Here is a 19,566-nt window from a genome sequence, read left to right as displayed (position 1 = left end):
TATACATTTTGGTTTTCAAAAATACATTCAATGCTTCTATTTTAATTTTCATTCATGTTTTAACTTTCTTATTTCAATTCCTCTATTTATGCCACAGCATCAGGATCCAGCATTTTTTGGACCGAATTCTCTTTTGGTTAATTCATCAAGGCACTATTTGAATATTCGCTATACCTTGTTACCTTTCCTCTATACTCTATTTTATAAAGCCCATATGTTTGGAGAAACAGTAGCAAGGCCAGTTCTTCATGAGTGAGTACTGTGTTCAAGAATTTCAGTATCTTTCAAATTGTATTCAGACATATGAAAAATTAATAGAGGTAAATCAAGATGTCAAGTAGATTTCTACTGCTTTTTCTTACATTTATGTAAATAAGTTGATTAACTGTGGAATGATAGTAGTAAATATAATTAATTTGGTGAATTGGACAAGATTAATCTAGAAATGTGAGAATTGTATAGAACTTAAAAGGAAAAAGATATGTGGAATAATTTGAGAAATTATATCAATAAGCAATATTAAATATAGAATATTGAAAACATAATCATGTATATATTGTGAAAATCATCTAATTATAGATAGTGTATAGTATGGTTACAAAACAATGAATTGTGCTTGTCTTTGTACTTCTTGACCAAGGCAGAGCCTTTCCTCAAGAAATGACTAAAGATCCTTTCAAATCCAAGTCAAAATGGGAGTTTATAAAGAAAAAAGTGTAAAAGTAGGAAAGTAGAATATGAAATATTTCTGGTACTTTATGAACCTATCTTACAGGAGAAAAATGAATTAAACAGAATAGTTGTTTATTACAGATAAAAAGGAGCCTTATCATATACGATAGATTTTTTTGAGTCCCAAATGAACTAATTTCCTCTCTCCCTCTCTCTCCTTCTTTTCTCCCCTCTCTCCCTTCCTTTCTACCTTCTTTTTTTGAGTGTCAGATGAGCCATAAGGATGTAATAACTATAGATTCAAAATGACATATCAAATAAGTAAAATTAAAGACAATAATTATTCCCAGGGAAAAACTTAAAAGATAAACCAAATGAAGAATTTGGATAAACTTATTTTTTATCTTTGTATTGTAAATATTGTCATTGTTCTTAGGTTTTATGAGGATACTAATAGCTGGATTGAGGACACTCAGTTCTTATGGGGCCCCTCATTACTTATTACCCCTGTCTTGAAACAGGTAGGGTACAATTTTAATAAATTTATATTTTAATGGAAACTTTGTATAATCAAATCCACACTAAATTACAAAACATCTGGGTAATAAATGTTACTCAATAGACTGCTTCAACCTGATAAGTGTTAAATTGAATTCTAAAATGTAGAAGAAATTGTGAAAAATTATAAATATATTAAGTAGATTTATGCTGTTCAAATATATAATATGTACTGGGGAGAAAAAAGTTGTATAAAGTTAGTATTCTTCTGAAAAGGAAAGCTTTATTTATGAAATCAAATCAAATCTTATAGTAATAACAAGGAATTCTCATTCAAGTAGACATAGACATTGAAATTTTGCTATATTGTAAATAAAGGTGAACTTGAAAACCAGTGGATCATATGAAAATGTTGAAAAATAGTCGAATGAGCTATATGGTTTTTATCTGTTATTTAAAAGTCTATATGCCATGGAAATATACAGAAATGAATGTGTTCACACTCACAATTACCATGTAGATTACAGCAATACAAATGCATGTATCCATTATTTTAGTTGCCACTTAAATTCATTTCATCTTTGCTTTAGGAATATTTTACATTATAATATCTAAAGCTAGTAAAATAGCCTTTTGATTACTATATATAGAAAATATTGGAGTGTAACAATACAAAGGAAGTTTCTTTTCGCTTCACTATGAAAATCCAACTTAACATTTGATGTGATTCCTTTCCATTACATATTGAAATAAAATATTTATATATATATCTATATATAAATTATCTTGTTTATTTTAGGGAGCAGATACAGTGAGTGCATACATCCCTAATGCTACTTGGTATGATTTTGAAACTGTAAGTAACCTTAATATAATAATAGATCACAAGTACATATTGCTCAACATCTGTACATGGAAACTTAACTCCAGACACACAGCATATCTTTTTTCAGTAGTTCTGTTATTATTATAAAAACTAATAATTCCAAATTTTAATAATGTGGAAGAGTCTGTGCGGGTGTACATTTTGTTGCACGTGAGAAAGTATATGTTTTGTTGCACGTGATTAATATGAAGTTATATTCTTTAGTGTAAAGAGCTATCCATTTTAAATTGTGGAAATAAAAGGTCAAGAGTAATTTTAAGAAGGAGTAGTAACTTATTTTAATAATTTCCCTATTTTACATATTCATCTTATGGCCGGAAGAATTGAGTATTAAGCTAATCTTAAACATTTGTTTTTATATGGTATATTGTAATGTTTGGGAAAGATTTTCATCTCAATCTTGAAAAGGCAACGTAGCAGGATTCATACACACAACCTATTTTTTTTTAATTGACCAAGACCTTCTGAGAATATTTATTTTAAAGGAAAGTATTTTGTAATGCACTTCTGTTTGCTAAGCAGACCCTTTATTTTTATAAGAAATTATTTTTTAAAAATTCTTTCTAGAGACATGGCTAACTTTAAACCAAAACAAAGAATAAAAAATAGTGCTAATTAAGAATATTGTTAATTATTGTAGAAGGGAAATGGATTTCTCTCTGTTGATTTTTTGTGAAACTAAACTTATTTTTACCCAGATTTCATCAGTAAACTGAAAAAGAGTTTTCTTTAAAAGTTAGAAAATGACATGTTAATATTCACTAAGATGACACGAATTTCTCATAAGAATTATTTCTATGTGTAATTCTTGTAAAATGGGGTTTAAATTCTTTACAATAATGAAAAAAATATTTTTATCTTCCAAATATTAGGGTGCAAAAAGGCCATGGAAAGGACAACGTGTTGATATGTATCTTCCAGCAGACAAAATAGGATTACATCTTAGAGGAGGTTACATTATCCCCATTCAACAACCTGCTGTAACTACAACAGCAAGGTAAAATGAAAAGGCATTAACTGAAATCTGAAATATAATTCAAGTTTTAATGTTTCACATTTTTATTAAGAATCAAATATTGATATTTAGTTTTTTCAGCAGAAGATATTTGATATATGTAAGGACTTCTTACATATAACCATCATGGTTATAAAAAGAAGAATCAAATTATGTATATTACTACAAACTTCTTGATTTAAAAGATAAGCATAGATTAGAAATTTATTTCCTATGCCAAAATGTACTGACATTCTCTAAAGAATATGTATAATTAAAGTTAATTGCTGATTCTTAATAAAAAATGAAATATTAAGTAAGTTATATAATTGATTAAAGTGTCAGTTGTTACATATTTGGATTTTCAATACATAAATGTCACAATGTTTTTCTTTCAGCTAAAATGTTTTAAGTTAATAAATGAGGTAGATATTTCTGTTAAGTAAAGAATAAGATATAAACTAAGTCGTTCAGTAAGAATAAATTTTAGGACTATTTAGAAAAAAAGCAGAAACTTGAAAATTCTGGTGCTTTATCTTGCAACATTCATTCTGGGTACATGGACAGAATGTGTCATATTGAATCTATGCATTTCCCCATATTCTACAACACCACAATAGATATCTATTCCTTACTCTGCTGTATTTTCTTCATAACATTAAGAATATCTGGAATTATATTTTTACTTTTTCTTGTATGTAGTGTGTCTACTCCCCCAGACTGTAAACCATGAAGGCAGGGACTTGACTTTTCACTGCTTTAGTCCCCAAACCAATAGTAGTGTCAGCCTATTATGGAATAGGCTCCTGATTTTCTCTAAATATTTGTTGAAGGAACAAATTAATGAGTGAATGGATGTGTGTTAGTAACTTAATTATTTTTGTTCTCTAGAATTGATTACTTTCATATTGTAACTGTTTCATGACTATGTTCTCAAAATAATTGGTTATACTCTAGAGCTGTATTGAACAAAAGAAACATACACTTTGATGAGTGCATGTTGGAAGGAGTATATTCTGTATAGAGTAGTTACCTGGACTGTATAGCCTCATTTTAAGTTTAAAAACCTATAGCAATATATAACTAAAAAAAATTCATCATGTTTCATTTCACATGATAGAATTAGCTTCATTTGTAAGACTATTAGAGATTCCACTTAGCATTTAAAATTTTATTTTATAGTGCTTTTCATTGTTTTGTAACCTTGGTACACTGCAATTTAGAGTTAATGTATATGTGGCAAATACGTGTTGAATTGAGCAATCATAAGATATATTTAATTTTGTTGTTTGAATTGAAATATTTTTATACCGTTTCAATTTTGAAGGTGTCTTGGCCCCCAGGAAATTCCATATTGTATTTTTTTAAATTAATTTAATTTATTTATTTATTTTTGGCTGCATTGGGTCTTCGTAGCTGTGTGTGGGCTTTCTCTAGTTGCAGCGAGCGGGGGCTACTCTTCATTGTGGTGCGTGGGCTTCTCATTGCAGTGGCTTCTCTTGTTTTGGAGCACAGGCTCTAGGAGCACAGGCTTCAGTAGTTGTGGCACGTGGGCTCAGTAGTTGTGGCTCACGGGCTCTAGAGAGCACTCAGTATTTGTGGTGCACGGGTTTTGTTGCTCCGCGGAATGTGGGATCTTCCCAGACCAGGGCTCGAAACTGTGTCCCCTGCATTGGCAGGCGGATTCTTAACCACTGTGCCACCTGGGAAGCCCTCCATATTGTATTTATTCCTTTCATTTATTTTCTAAGCATATGAATTATTTTTCTCATTGATAAATTACTAATAAGTATAGACATGAATTTTATTAATATCAGTGTTCTCATGTGAAGGCAGAACTCCTACAAGCCCCTTATGTTGAAATTGATTTATTTATAGGATATTTCACTATTATACATTTATTTTTAATCATATATGCACCCAAACTTACTTAACAGCCGAAATAACCCTCTAGGACTTATAGTTGCTTTAGATGAAGATAACACAGCAAAAGGAGACTTTTTCTGGGATGATGGAGAAACTAAAGGTAAGTTTCAAAGTGATATGCTTTTAAATGTTCATTTTAATGATGGGAAGTTTTGCCTTTATTATATAAAATTGCACAAAAATGTCACAAGTTTTAATTTTTAATTGCTGTTTTTTATCTATTTTAAGATTTTAGGTTACTTTATGAAATTTAACATTGGCATTTAAATTATATTTAATTACAATATTTGGTTTCACCTTTTGGTTTATCATAAAAAGTCTTTGACAAATATAAATATCTTTATTAGATTTCTGTATAAAAATTAAAATAGTTAATAAATTCACAGATGTATAACTTGAATCCTATTTTCAACTATCTTATATGATGATAGTGGTTAAAACTGAAGTTTTATTACTGTAAAAGGAAACGAACATTAAGGCTTTAGTTAACTAATGTAGTGGGGGATGGATAAATTGGGAATTTAGGATTAACAAATACACAATACTATATATATAAATAGATAAACAACAAGGGCCTAATGTATAGCACAGGGAACTATATTCAATATCTTTTAATGAACTATAATGGACAAGAATCTGAAAAAGTATATATATATATGTATGTATAACTGAATCAGTTTGCTTTACCTGAAACATTGTAAATCAACTATACTTCAATAAAAAAGCTTTAGTTATTTAATGTCAAATTATTTGAGATAAAGATTTTGCCATATAAATGTGTCACAATTTATTTCAATTATTAAATGTCTTTTATTTAATTAGACCCAAATTTGAGAATTCAGTGCACCAAGGGAATAAAAAGAGTCATTTTTGCTAATATTAAATTATGCCATAGAAAATTAATCTCTTTGAATTTACTTAGTCAGTTACAATTAGTCTCATAAATTTAAGGTTTTTTAATCTCATTTTTTAATAGAGGGCTCTTAGGTATGTGTTTTATATATGTACGTACAAAAAAATTATATTTTACCTTCTATTATAGCTCACTACTTTTCAGATATATTAAAGAATGCCCTATATACCTTTATATATAGTATATGAAACATCCAAATATCTCTAAATTAACTCCAAGAAATAGCCTATGTATTGGTGTGCTCTCTGACAATTTTGAAAATATAGAATCTATGAAAAAAATTCTGTTCTTTTATAAGTCTTATCTCCTATGAATATGTAGATTACCACAATATATCTGCTCCACCAGATATATTGTCTTCCCCTTGTCAGTTGATGGTAATTTCATCTCTACAAGATGCCAAAAACTTTAGAGTTCACTCTTGTCTGTCACAACCTAGGAATTTCTCTTGGTTCCACCTTGATCATGGTTCTCTCATAAACTCCACCATTATCATCACTACTTTTCATTTTAATTACTGCAATAGCTCCCTAACTGGTCTCTAGGTCAATAGCTCTTGTCAATCCCCCTTTTTTACATTCTATTTACCAACCAGCAGATAGAGTAATCCCTTTAAAAGATGATTCAAATCATCACAATTCTGCTCAAAACCTTCTATCATTTCTCCATTTTACTCAATTAAGAGCCACAGTCTTTACCAAGACCTAGAGCATTCACTATGTCCTGTACATTTTACACACACACACACACACACACACACACACACAAATTGTGCCCTACCATTCTCCATTTCTCATTCTACGCCAGCACACCAGCCTTCTCCCTCTTTCTCAAATACCTTAGAGTCAAACACACTAGGGTGAGCTCTGCCCTGAGAATAGATTCAAAGCATTTACTACATAGAAATTCTGTAAGAGAGGATTCCAGCAGAAGTAAATTGTTTTGTAATCATCAGGTAAAGAATGTTGTTGAGATAATACCTCTATTGGTAGCATGTGGAAACTGATTTTAAGGTTATTCTCATTTCTCAGATTATATAAATATTTCCAAATTCATTCCTTTTTTCTACTTGCAAAAAATTATATTGATAATTTACTTCATATAAAATGGTTAAAAATATGGAGTTATGATTTAATCAGTCATTTAATATGATATCTATATACTGAAGTGTGTTAAAAATTTAAAATCAAAATTTTCTGAATAATCAATCAAACACAAGACAATAAAACGACCTTCATTTTGGGTTCTGATTCTATTTTTATTTCCTAGGATTAAAATTTTAAGTAAATTAATGTTATTCAAAGTATTGTGTATAAATCCTAGTAGTCCCTTTATGTTTTCCACTCTGTTTCTTCCTAATTATTTTAGTTATAATCTTTAGTTTCCTGTTAAAGAAACATGTTTATAAAAAGTTATGTTACATTGTTACATATATGATGCAGAAAATAATTGTTTTCTTCAATTTTTCTCATTAAAGTTTATTTGAAACTTTGTCTCCACATTCACTCATTCTTCAAATAATGAAAAAACATATTGAAAGATACAAACCGAAATTGTGGTGTGCCATGGCTTCCCAAAATAAACTGAATGTTACATAGTTTACTAAAAAGAGATAAAATATCATTCAAAAAAATAGTTATAATTATATATATTTTACTACAAGTTTTGTGCTCTCTGAATTTCCAGAACTATTTTAGCAGTCTTTGAAAAATCAAACTGGGCAAAGATGCATTCATTACCTTTACTTCCTGGGAAAATAAACTACCAAAATAGTTGCATTTAAAGATAATTAAGAACCTTAATTTAAAATAATAATCTGTTTAATTTGCTTCATTAATAAATAATATCTATTTTTTAAAAATTCCCTATGTTGTCTAACTGTAAAAATAAAACAGAATTTAACATTACATTTTGATCTGATAACTTTTTTTTTCCCCATTTCAGATACCATCCAAAATGGCAACTACATTTTATATACATTTTCAGTTTCTAATGTAAGCATCTCCTTGAACACATACCTAAATATAATACCTTGTTAATGTCTAGATTGTGCCTTTTCTTGGAATGATGTTACATTTCTCTCCAGAAATCAGTGGAAAGAAACAAAATAAATTATTCAATTTAAATTATTAAATTATATATTAATTACCTTGAATTTTCATATTTCAATGTAATAGATGAGTTTCTGTTGATGAAATTGATGCACAGAAATCTTCAGACTTCTTGTAGCACTATGTCTGGTTTAAGCAATATGTCCTGGGAAAATAATCCCAACATATTTGAAAATGTTTTAATATACCAATCACAGCAGTGACTGTCATGGATTTGGGGTGAAAATGAAAAAGCTATGCACAAGATTAAATTTTGAATAATTAGTAGCAATGCTTTTTGTAGAAGTTAGATTTCTTCATATATTCTTTTTTGCCAAAGATAATTTATTCTTCACCAATGAAGAGAATGAGAAGGAATATACATGATTTGCATCATGCATAATTTATCTCTGAAAATAATTTTACAGCATGTATAAAAAACAATTTTAAAGAGTTACTAATAAGTATATTTATATAGGGTACTTTGATGTGAAGAGCTGTTGGAAATGGAGGGACAGATGATTGGTTCTTTTCTTATTATACTATATTATTAAATACCAAATAATGCTATAATTTAATACTAAATAATACTAAATTATTAGTATTATCAGCATAAATAAACTCTAAATTATGTGAGATGTAGAACATTTTCTTAGAATTTTGGCTAATTCCTAAGCTCTCTTGTCTAGAGTTTTTCACTTAACAATTTTCATAAAAATATGTATTGGTTAATTATTTTTATTTAGTAAATACACTATAGTTTATATGTTTTTAGAACTATAAGATTTAATCAATATAAATACACTTGTTATTTCTGATTTGTATCCAATAACCTTCTACTTGATATATAATATTATATACTTTTTTCAGAACAAATTAGATATTATATGCACACATTCGTCATACCAGGAAGGAACCACTTTAGCATTTGAGACTATAAAAATCCTTGGGTTGATAAACACTGTTACAGCAGTTTCAGTGATGGAAGATAATCAACCAATGAGAGCTCACTACAATTTCACTTATGATACTTCCAACCAGGTAAATTCAATCTTAAAATATTTTAGTTGTCACATACTCTCATATTTAACATTATATAACCATTCAGGCTCTTGGTTTTGTGATTTTTTTTTTTTCTTCATTACATATCTTTCTTTTCTTTTCCTTTTGTTGGCAATATTCCATTTTAGGTTATCTCAATTTATGTTGAGATATCAACCTTAAGATGAATTGATACTACTTCTCCCTCTCTATTTAATTTTATCTTGGATATCACTTATGTATGCCTTTCTAATATTTTTTTTATACCATTCTCCTACCCTGAACTCTTACCTACTGCATACAATAAAGAATCTAAAAGTTTTACCTTCTCATTTAAGACTTCTTAAGATAATGATTGAATCCATTTCTTCAATTCTCTCTACTTCTTCTCCTTTCATGAACTCCCTTTGTCCTCAATATATCTTGTACTTCTCTTTCAAATTTTTGTTTACAGTCTCCCCTTCTAGTAGTCCCTTTCTTATCCTCGTTCTTGCCTCGTTTAACAAGTGTACTAGAGAGGGAAAAGGAATAACAGAATTGGGCTCAAATTCCAGCCCTGCAGTCTGTGCATTTAAACACAATAGATTAATCTCTCATTATCTCAGCTTCCTCATATGTAAAATGTCATATTTAATCATAATGTTGCTTCAGGTAAAAAATTAATTATTTAAAATGTTAGACAAAAATAATTTAAAACATGAAAGTGATTTTTATTGGCATTTACTTTTCTACCATTCCTATATTCCTAAATATTAGTAATGTTAGCATAAATTCTAAATTGAGATGTAGGACATTTTCTTAGAGTATTTTTGTCTAGCTTCGAAGCCCTCTGGCCCCGAGTTTTTCACTTAGGAATTTCCATAAAAATATGTATTGGTTAATTATTTTTTATTAGTATATACACTATAATGTGTATATTCCTAGGACTATAAGAACTAATCAATGTAAATTTAAATAATACAAGCTTATTGAGAACTTTATGCCACTAACAAGGATTATCAAGTGGGCATAATACAAAATTGTTTTATTATATGTTTTTACAATCCCAGTTTATATCTGTTTCTATTTTTATGCTAATGTAAAGATTTACAAAGACACTTGTAGATACATCTTTCTAATTCTCTTGTGCTTGGACACTATCCTTTCACTTTTTTTTCTTTTTGCATAATACCATGTTATCTCCTCTCTAACTTGTCCCTCAAATATTGTAAGCAGTGGATAAAATTAGGAAAATAAATAAATAATATTCCCCTCCTCTGACTCTGGGAGCCTCCAAATCAATCAAAGTAGTCAACATTTTCTTCCCTTTTTCTTCATTGAGGGGACTAATATTTATGTCATACCTGGTATGCCCCAAGCATTATGCTAGGTGTTTTAAATTTCACATATTATTTATTCATTATCCCCATTTTACAGGGGGAGGAAATTGAAGATAAAACAGGGTAGATAATTTCCCCAGATTCATGAGCATTGAGTATCAGAACTGAGAATTGAACACATCTGGATTTAAAGATAATGTTTTTCATCAGTATTCTATAATTTCTCATAGTTTTGAGAACTGTCTTGAGATTCTAGCTATTTCAGTGGCATGCCATGTTTTCTCTTTTCTATTCTTTTTTTTAGTATTATATTAAAATTATTAATGATTTGATTTGAAGAATTGCTGTGGGGTTGCTGCATTTTAAAAATGTTAAGTATTTTAAAATTGTTCAGTGGTCAGAAATATTCTAATGTTTTCTTTCTCTTCAAAGAATCTACTAATTTACAATCTCATGTTTAACCTTGGAAGAAACTTTACTGTTCAATGGGATCAAACTTTCTTGGAAGCTGAAAAGTTTACTTGTTATCCAGATTCAGACATTGCAACTAAACAACGCTGCGAAGAACGTGGCTGCTTATGGGAAACGGTAATAAGAATTTTAATTATTCATGATATGGCTTTCACATAAATGTTTCAAAGTAAACCGTACATATTATAATTTTAATTCTACAGCATATAAACTAAATTCAGCTAGAGAAGCATTTGGAATTTGAAATTAGGACTTCTAATAGATAATTTATCTTTATCTTAATTAATTCTCCAAAGACATAACTTAGTAAATGCCAGACTAAATGGATGTGTAAGTTGCTTTCCAGGCATTTTGGATAGTGTTACTTTATTTAATAAACTAGAACTCTATTTGTTGCACTCTGTTAGATGTTAGTTGTGGCTGACTAGCTTAATTGAGCAAGGTGTTATGCCAGTAGGGAGTAGTCTTTCAAAAGCATTGTCTCAAGTTATTAAAATTTCTGAAATTGATTGATGGGCTGTATCTGTTCCACTAAGAGGTGACAATTTCTGCCAGTAATTTTGGTCAAACTTTCAAGAACAGGGCTTCCCTGGTGGTGCAGTGGTTAGGAATCCGCCTGCCAATGCAGGGCACATGGGTTCGAGCTCTGGCCCGGGAAGATCCCACATGCCGTGGAGTAGCTAGGCCCGTGCGCCACAACTGGTTATCCTGCACTCTAGAGCCCGCGAGCCACAACTACTGAGCCTACGTGCCACAACTACTGGGGCCTGCGCACCTAGATCCTGTGCTCTGCAACGGGAGAGGCCACAGCAATGAGAAGCCTGCGCACCACAAGGAAGAGTAGCCCCCGCTCGCCGCAACTAGAGAAAGCCCACTCACAGCAACAAAGATCCAATGCAGCCAAAAAAAATAAATAAAATAAATAAATTAAAAAAAAAAAAAACTTTCAACAACAATGATGGTCATTGATAGTAGACTTTTTTACAGAAAGGGATATGGGAAGAGTCCCCTCTTGTTACACTCGTTTTATTTTTTAAATTCTGAACTTTTGGTTACATCATTGGGTTTTGTCAGCAAAAAAAGAAATTATTTCATATAATCAATAAATTAAATGCATGTGTTATAACACTGAGAAGAGTCTAGACATATCTGCCAGCAACTTCCCAGAAATGTTTGCACTTATATGAGGGAATATATAGAATCTCTGCCACCAGAGAAATGGCCCTCATTCCTCTCCATTGCTTGATAAAGTAGCATAATCTTTACCATTAGGAAAGTTTATGGAAGAATTGAAGAAAAGAAGTGAGGAGGAGAAAAGATAATGAAATCAATAAAAGCCAAATAGTGAAGTATCTTTCCAATATGCCTCCAAAATCTTCTTTTTAAATTGCAGCTCTTCATTCAAATCCATACCCATTCTCCATTGCATTCAGTGCGTGGTCACTTACTCTCATTATCACCTGAAACTAACACAACCTTGTTAATCAACTATACTCCAATATAAAAGTTTAAAAAATGAATATAAATGATGGGTACTAAAGCTCCAATAACTTCTAATAAGAAAATGTGAAAACTTTATTTTTCCCATTGCTATTACTATTAGTATTCAACACCTTATAGATTGTTAAGTCAAACAAGTGAAGCTTTAACATTAGAAGTCCATTAAATATGATGATTTAGAAAATTTATGTTTCTTTAGACCATCCTGTTTATTAATTGATTCATTTAACAAATACTTGAGAACTACTATGTTCTAGGCACTGTTCTAGATGAACAAAATTAACAAAACCCTCTTCCCTGATAGAGTTTATATTCTAGTGTGAGAAAACAAACAGATAACCTAAAAAATTATGTTTTATGTTAGATAAGTATTATGGAGAACAATAAAGCAGAAAAGGAGAAGGGGGAGTGGAGAATGACAGTGGTGTTACTTTAATGATTGTACACAGAAGGTTTCTTTGAGAAGGTGGCGTTTGTTAAAAGTGTTGAAAGAAAGAAAGGAAGGAATAATATTCCAGAAAGAAAATACATCAACCTGAAGTACATCTGAAGTAAGAATGTACCTGGTATAGTCCACAAACAGCAAGGAGGCCATCGTGTCTGAAACAGAATGAGTGAACGGAAGAACAGCAGAAGATGAAATTATAGACTTATGGGAACAAATAATGTAGATCAATTACTTAGACCATTTTTAGGATTATGATTTTTACTCCGAGATAGAATACTTCTGGAGAGTTTTGAAAAGATGAATGAGAAGATTAAATTTCCATCTTAATAGGACCATAATGGCTTCTGTGTTGAGAACAGACTGTTAGAAGAATAAGGCAGGGAGACCAGGAAAGAGGCTGTTACAGTAATCAAAATAAAATATTGGTAGATTGAGCCACAGTGGTAATGGTAGAATTAGTAATAAGTGTTTGACTTTTCTGCATATTTTTAAGATAAAGCCAAAAAGGGTTGTTCCTTGATTGGATATAGAATATGAGAGAAGAGTAAAAATGACTTCAAGTTTGTGGTTTAAACAGCTGGAAAAAAGAAAGTTGATAGTAACAAAGATTGACAAAACTGTGCGGAAACGAACATGGAGGGGAAGAGTTAAGATTTAGACAAATTAAGGTTGAGGTACTCAATACAAATCCAAGTGCAGTTTTCCAATTGTGAGAGGTAAACTAATGAAATTGAAAATTTTATATCATTGGTAAGATCTAAAATTTAGAGTCAGCATATATACAGTGTTTAAAACCATGTGATGAGAGGACATCATCAAAGGAATGAGCTTGAATAGAAAAGGGAAAAGGTCAAAAACTAAACCCTGAATCATCCAACATTTAGACTCAGGGAAATAATAAGGAACCAGAAAAGAGACTGAGAGCGAATTGTAAAAGAATTAGGTTGAAAACAAAGAAAATGTTGCTTCCTGTCAGCCAAGTGAACAAGGCGTTTCAAGACAGAAAATTATCAACTGTGCAAATTATACTTATAAATCAGTAAAATAAGAACTAGAAACTGAAGTATGGATTTGGCAGCATGGAAGTCTTTGGTAACTATTACAAGAGAAATACTGATGGAGTGCTGGGAGGTAAAGCCTGGTCAGAGTGAGAATGAGATTCCAGTAAGAATGAAGAGACAAATTAGAGATAGTGAATATGGCGAACCTTTTATACTTTGCTCTAAGGAAAGCATAAAAAAATAGAGCAGTAATTGGAGAAATGAGTGAGGTGACAGTTTCTTTGAAGATGGGAGAAATCAAATTGGTTTATACCATTGAGAATAACCTATAATAAGTGGAATATTAGTGATGCAGGACAGAGAATTGAGACTTGCAGGAGAAATGTCTTCCTTGGTAAGGAGGCGTGGGATTGGGTGCACGAATGAAATGGTTCACCTTAGATAGAAGCGTAGACCATACATATTTTGTAACAGAAGGTAAAGAGGTGGGTGGGTAGTTGTGGTGTTTCGTTCTGATTTTTCTCCCAATTGCTTTCCTTTCCATACTAAAATACTAACGAAAATCATTAGGAGATGATGAGAATAGGGAGGGATTTTTGTGACTGGAGAAAAAAGGAAAATGTTTTTCAGGGCAGTGTGATAGTGAGTGAACTAGGCAAATATAGTATGATTGCATCTTTTGGACCCACTCTAACTTTCATGATTATATAAAGGGAGAGCAGTCTGCATGATTGTGTGCATTTTTCAAGCCATTCAGCCACACAATTGTAGGTGCTGAGAATGTAGAGGACAGGTTTTTTTCCCAGCATTGTTGTTTTGCAACTGAGTATAAGAAAGCAAGTGAGGGACATGGGGATTGAGATTATATGAAAAGGGGTGGTTTAGATGGGATTTATACAGTTTCCATAAATTAAATCACAAGATTATTTTCATCCTAACTACAAAAAATAACAATGCTGATAAACTACCAAAAAAGATAAATGAGAACACATAAAATGATAAAGAGAAAGTGATACTGGGCAGAAAGATAGCTATGAAGCAGACATATACAGACTTTCTAAAGTTGTTTTCTAAGTCGATCATTTTCCTGGTTCCATTGGCACTCGATTCCATGCCTTTGGAATGAGTACTGAAGTATTTCTATCAGTTAAGGATTGCTTGAAGCTGAAAGTATCAGAGACCTAAAATCTGGTTGGGTTAAACAAGACAGGATTTATTTTTCTATTACAGAAAAAATCCCAGGCCTAATATTCTGGTATCTAAATGTTGTCAATGTCCCCTATTTATCATTTGTCTTTCATCCACAAAGTTTTATTATACAATTACATATGCATTTCAGGCCTGGAAGGTGGAAGAGCAAAGGATATCCTAATTTAATCAGCTTATATCCTTTTCTTTTAAGGAGATTTGGTGGGGGGGGGTCACATACAACTTCCTCAAAAGAGACTGGGAATTATAGATGGGCACATTGCTTCTTCCAACAATATATTAATTTAATAAGAAAGATGGGAGAATGGATTGTGGTAATGCAACTGGCCATCAATGCCATAGTGTTTCATTCTTTTTCTGAAGTCTTAGCTTCCACCCCTATACAAACCAATTAACCCTGATCTTTGGCCACAATTCCTGTTATAATACTGGTCAGGATGTAATTAACCAATAGAAAGACCAGTCATGAAATAAGGAATAATATACTTTGATTATAAGTAAAAGAAAAGAACTTTAAATTCATGCCACTCTGAGGGTTATTGTAGTCATTTTACACAGAAAAAAGGCAGTAATCAATATGAAGTGTAAAAACAAGCTTGGGATCAAAAGTTATGAGTAATATACTTAATTATTTTCAGAGACAACACAATCATCTATATTCTGAATTGAAAAACTATGACATTTGGTTGTTCTGCTCTACCTGTCTATGTTTAGAGTCAAAATATAAGTATTCTAAACATTTTAGTACATGGTGTGTCATGTTGCCTAACAGATATTTTGTGCTATGACTGCAATTTCATTTTAGTATTAAACAATAACATTTGTAAATCATACAACATATGATTAACATGTCTACCTTATTTTTTTTTTAATATTACAATGCTTACAATTTCTGACAATGAACTTGTCTTGTTTTTAGGCTCCTTTAGGATCCAAAGCACCTGAGTGTTACTTTCCTAAAGAAGACAACTCTTACTTAGTCCAATCAACTCATTACTCATCAGTGGGTATAACAGCTGAACTCCAGCTGAATACTGTAAAAGCTCGAATAAAGCTACCTTCTGATCCCATCCCAACTCTTCATGTGGAGGTGAAATATCATAAAGATGATATGCTGCAGTTTAAGGTATGTTTAATATAAACTATCTCAATGCATGATTCATCTCTCAAGACAGATTTTAAATAGATTTGGTGCTTGGATTTTTCATGTAATACTAAGGATTATTAATTGGGTTGATGACATTTTGATTCTATAAAGTAAAGCTTTTTTTTTCCTACAGCGCTCATAGCTAGATGAACAATAAATAAATGTTTTTGTTTTTGCTAACTTTGTGAATAATTAAACATATAGTGGTGATTTTTTAATTATTTAAATTCTTGATAAATTGATAAATCGCTTAGAATTGGACTATGTTGGTTGTTCCATTAAAATAAACAAAACAGAAAAAAATAAACACAATAGGATGCTTACTGTTTCCATTATTTCTTTTTAAACAGTGATCTGAATTTTCTGGCCAATGCAATAAGAAATACAAAAGAGATAATTTCTTTCAATAGTTACACTTAGCAATTATTTTTTACTTAACAGCTCCAAGTGAATCCATTAAGAAAACTATTAGAAATAGTACTGACTCATATATGACAAATGGAAAGCAATTTCAACTCATACAATCAAGAAAAATATTGACCTCACAAGCAGACATTTAACAGAAGAAGAAAGAAAATTTGGAATAAAATATTAAAGTACTTATACTCATTAAAAATAAAAGGAACTAAAGGCAAATACAAAGAGTGGGAAAGCTTAATGTTGAATAATCATGTAGAAAATGGTTTATCCTCATCAGCAAGGAAATAAATGACAGTTTGAGAAATAACTGCTTTTTAGTTTAACATATAATAGTATTAGAGTACACATTTTAGTGAGAATATTAATTAGTACACTAATTCTGGAAAACAGTTTACCAATAGTTTATCAAGGATCCTACAAATGTTAGAATACTCTGACCTAATACTATCACGTAAGTAATGTACTGAGGAAATAAAGACATGAATGAAGATAAATTAGCATTAATATTCATTGTAAGATCATACATAAGGCAAAATTATTGAAACAACTTTGTCTAACCATCAGGTGATAAATAATTTTGTGTATGCATATAAGTGAATATTTAGCTTTAAAGTTCTCTTTTTGAAGATTTCTCATTGTATGGAAAAATGAATTATAAAACATTAAAACACGTAAAATACAGTACATAATTTGAGTCCATTACATATCTATGTATGTGTATGGAATTCTATATAGATATATGGGCCATGGATACAAAATTAGGAATTATGATAAGAATTCTAAATATTCTTGTTTGAACCATTATTTAAATTATTTAATAATATGTACCTAATATGTTGGCAATAAGAACAAAACATATCTGCTTTCATTATTTCTCTGTAATAGATTTATGACCCCCAAAATAAGAGATATGAAGTTCCAGTACCATTAAACATTCCAGCTACACCGACAAGTACTTATGAAAATAGACTTTATGATGTTGAAATCAAGGAAAATCCTTTTGGCATCCAGATTCGAAGGAGAAGCACAGGAAGAGTTATGTAAGTGATTCAATTATTTGATATGAAGGATATTTTCACTGTGCTAGCATGTCATCACACCAAAAGTGGTTTTAGGTGTATGTATTAAATAATTTGGCTTATTTTAATATTTAAAAACCAAAGTTAGCAAACCATTAACAATTGGTGTAAAATTTTATTTACACTTTGGATGTGATGAATTTCATTATTAAATATCAGACCCATTCTTCTAATCAAGTTGAGAACCAAAACCAAGACTCCTATTGAAGAGCATGATGAGTGTTGTCAAAATAAGTAGTTGGAAATGTGTTATGTAAATATTTTATTAGAACTATTGAAATGGGAGTTTTTTGGTCCTGGAATTTGATAGAGTTAATACTATCTTTGCCAGGAATTGATGAAAGGAAATTAAGATATACACATATAGATATGTTTTTATGTCTAATGAATAAATATAAATTTTAAAATATTACCTTTATTTGGTAAAAAGCTCTACAAACTACAGTGTATTAAAAGATACTTCTATGTAATTTAAGCTTGCCCTGCTATCCTTTACAAGATGGTGTCACGATGTGTTCCGGTATTGTCAGTATGGATACAAATAATGAAGAAAATTATGTTTATATTGTTTTAAAATTTTGTTTTTATGGTAATAGTTTTGTTCCAAAGGATAAGAAGCAAAATGATTTTGTAGAAAATTCCTGATGCAGAGGCATTATTTATTGTTATTCAGGAAGCATTATTCTTTAGTAAATACTTTTCCAAAATCATTAATATAAAAATTTGAATATGTCTCAAATTCTTTTTAATACTTATGTTTCCTTTCCCTGCCAACTTTCTTTTCTTCTTCTTTTATCTTCTTCTTGCAAATGACATTCTCTGTAACACATTTCTTCTGGATTTCTTCATAAACACATGTTTTTATAAATACAAAACAAAAGAAGAAGAAAATGATTGGGAATAGTAATAGAGTTTAGCATTAAAATATCCATTATACCTTATAGTTTATTTTGATATTGATTTCTTTTTATTCTATATGTAGTAAAAATTTACTGATTATCTCAAGGGAACAGGACAATAAAGGACTTTCAATTCCTAGGACATATATTACTTCTAGGTCATATATTACTTATAACTTCATATTAATTTTATTTTAAAAAGCAATATATGTCTAAAGACAAACATGTAGCCATAATATGATTATGAATATATGAATATATGAAATATATTTTAGATATTCCTTAACTTAGCCAAAAAAATGTATTGGAAAAATTATCTATTTCCATTTGTATCTGGGTATGATAAGACCTATAGAGAAAAATACTATTGATTTTTATATCACCTAAGAAAGAATTACCATTATTATTTGTGATACTATTTGTATGTGTATACAGGAATAAAATTGTTTTCTTTTGTTTTCAGTTGGGATTCTCGCCTTCCTGGATTTGCTTTTAACAACCAGTTCATTCAAATATCTACACGCCTGCCATCAGAATATATATATGGTTTTGGGGAAGTGGAACACACAGCATTTAAGCGAGATCTGAACTGGCATACTTGGGGAATGTTCACAAGAGACCAACCACCTGGTGTAGGTACCAATATTTGACTACCCCAAGTGGCAACTAAGACCATGATTCAGACCCCAGCCACTTCTTTGTAGGCCTGTACTTCAATATTGAAGCAATGAAAGGGGGCTAGAAATCCCAAGAGCTGCTAGAGTGATTTTCTGAAAAACAAATGAAAAGTCACCATAAATTACAGGTGAAAGTAGAGGACTGAATGGATAACATCATTGACTACAGTGAGAAGTGAGGTTGTGACCCAATTCCTTACCCTCTCAACTGCATAGAAAGAACATTCAGATTCAGAATCCCCTGTCAAATACATGTTTACTTTCAGCTTTAAGAAAATAACTGGCTTCTCCTTGAAATTTTTTTCTACTCCTTAGATAAAGATTTGATGCTTTTTCCTTTGTTGCCCTAAGCTGCAGTTGTGCATTTTTATGAGGT

The 19,566-nt window shown here is 30.6% G+C and overlaps 1 protein-coding gene across 1 annotated transcript in view; it reads left to right on the top strand.

Moving 5' to 3' along the window:
- Positions 1 to 19,566, top strand: part of SI (sucrase-isomaltase) — a 125,527-nt gene that overhangs the window by 68,887 nt on the left and 37,074 nt on the right. The window contains exons 17-27 of the mRNA XM_082458474.1: positions 98 to 252; positions 1,109 to 1,193; positions 1,970 to 2,026; positions 2,929 to 3,053; positions 4,988 to 5,076; positions 7,834 to 7,883; positions 8,850 to 9,020; positions 10,772 to 10,927; positions 15,888 to 16,094; positions 17,421 to 17,575; positions 18,977 to 19,145. Coding sequence (XP_082314600.1) covers positions 98 to 252; positions 1,109 to 1,193; positions 1,970 to 2,026; positions 2,929 to 3,053; positions 4,988 to 5,076; positions 7,834 to 7,883; positions 8,850 to 9,020; positions 10,772 to 10,927; positions 15,888 to 16,094; positions 17,421 to 17,575; positions 18,977 to 19,145 — 1,419 coding nt within the window. The remainder of the gene's footprint in view (positions 1 to 97; positions 253 to 1,108; positions 1,194 to 1,969; positions 2,027 to 2,928; positions 3,054 to 4,987; positions 5,077 to 7,833; positions 7,884 to 8,849; positions 9,021 to 10,771; positions 10,928 to 15,887; positions 16,095 to 17,420; positions 17,576 to 18,976; positions 19,146 to 19,566) is intronic.

The sequence above is a fragment of the Balaenoptera physalus genome (assembly GCF_965194825.1).
Source record: "Balaenoptera physalus genome assembly, chromosome: 4".
NCBI lineage: Eukaryota > Metazoa > Chordata > Mammalia > Artiodactyla > Balaenopteridae > Balaenoptera > Balaenoptera physalus.
This window is presented reverse-complemented; position numbering and strand designations above follow the sequence as displayed.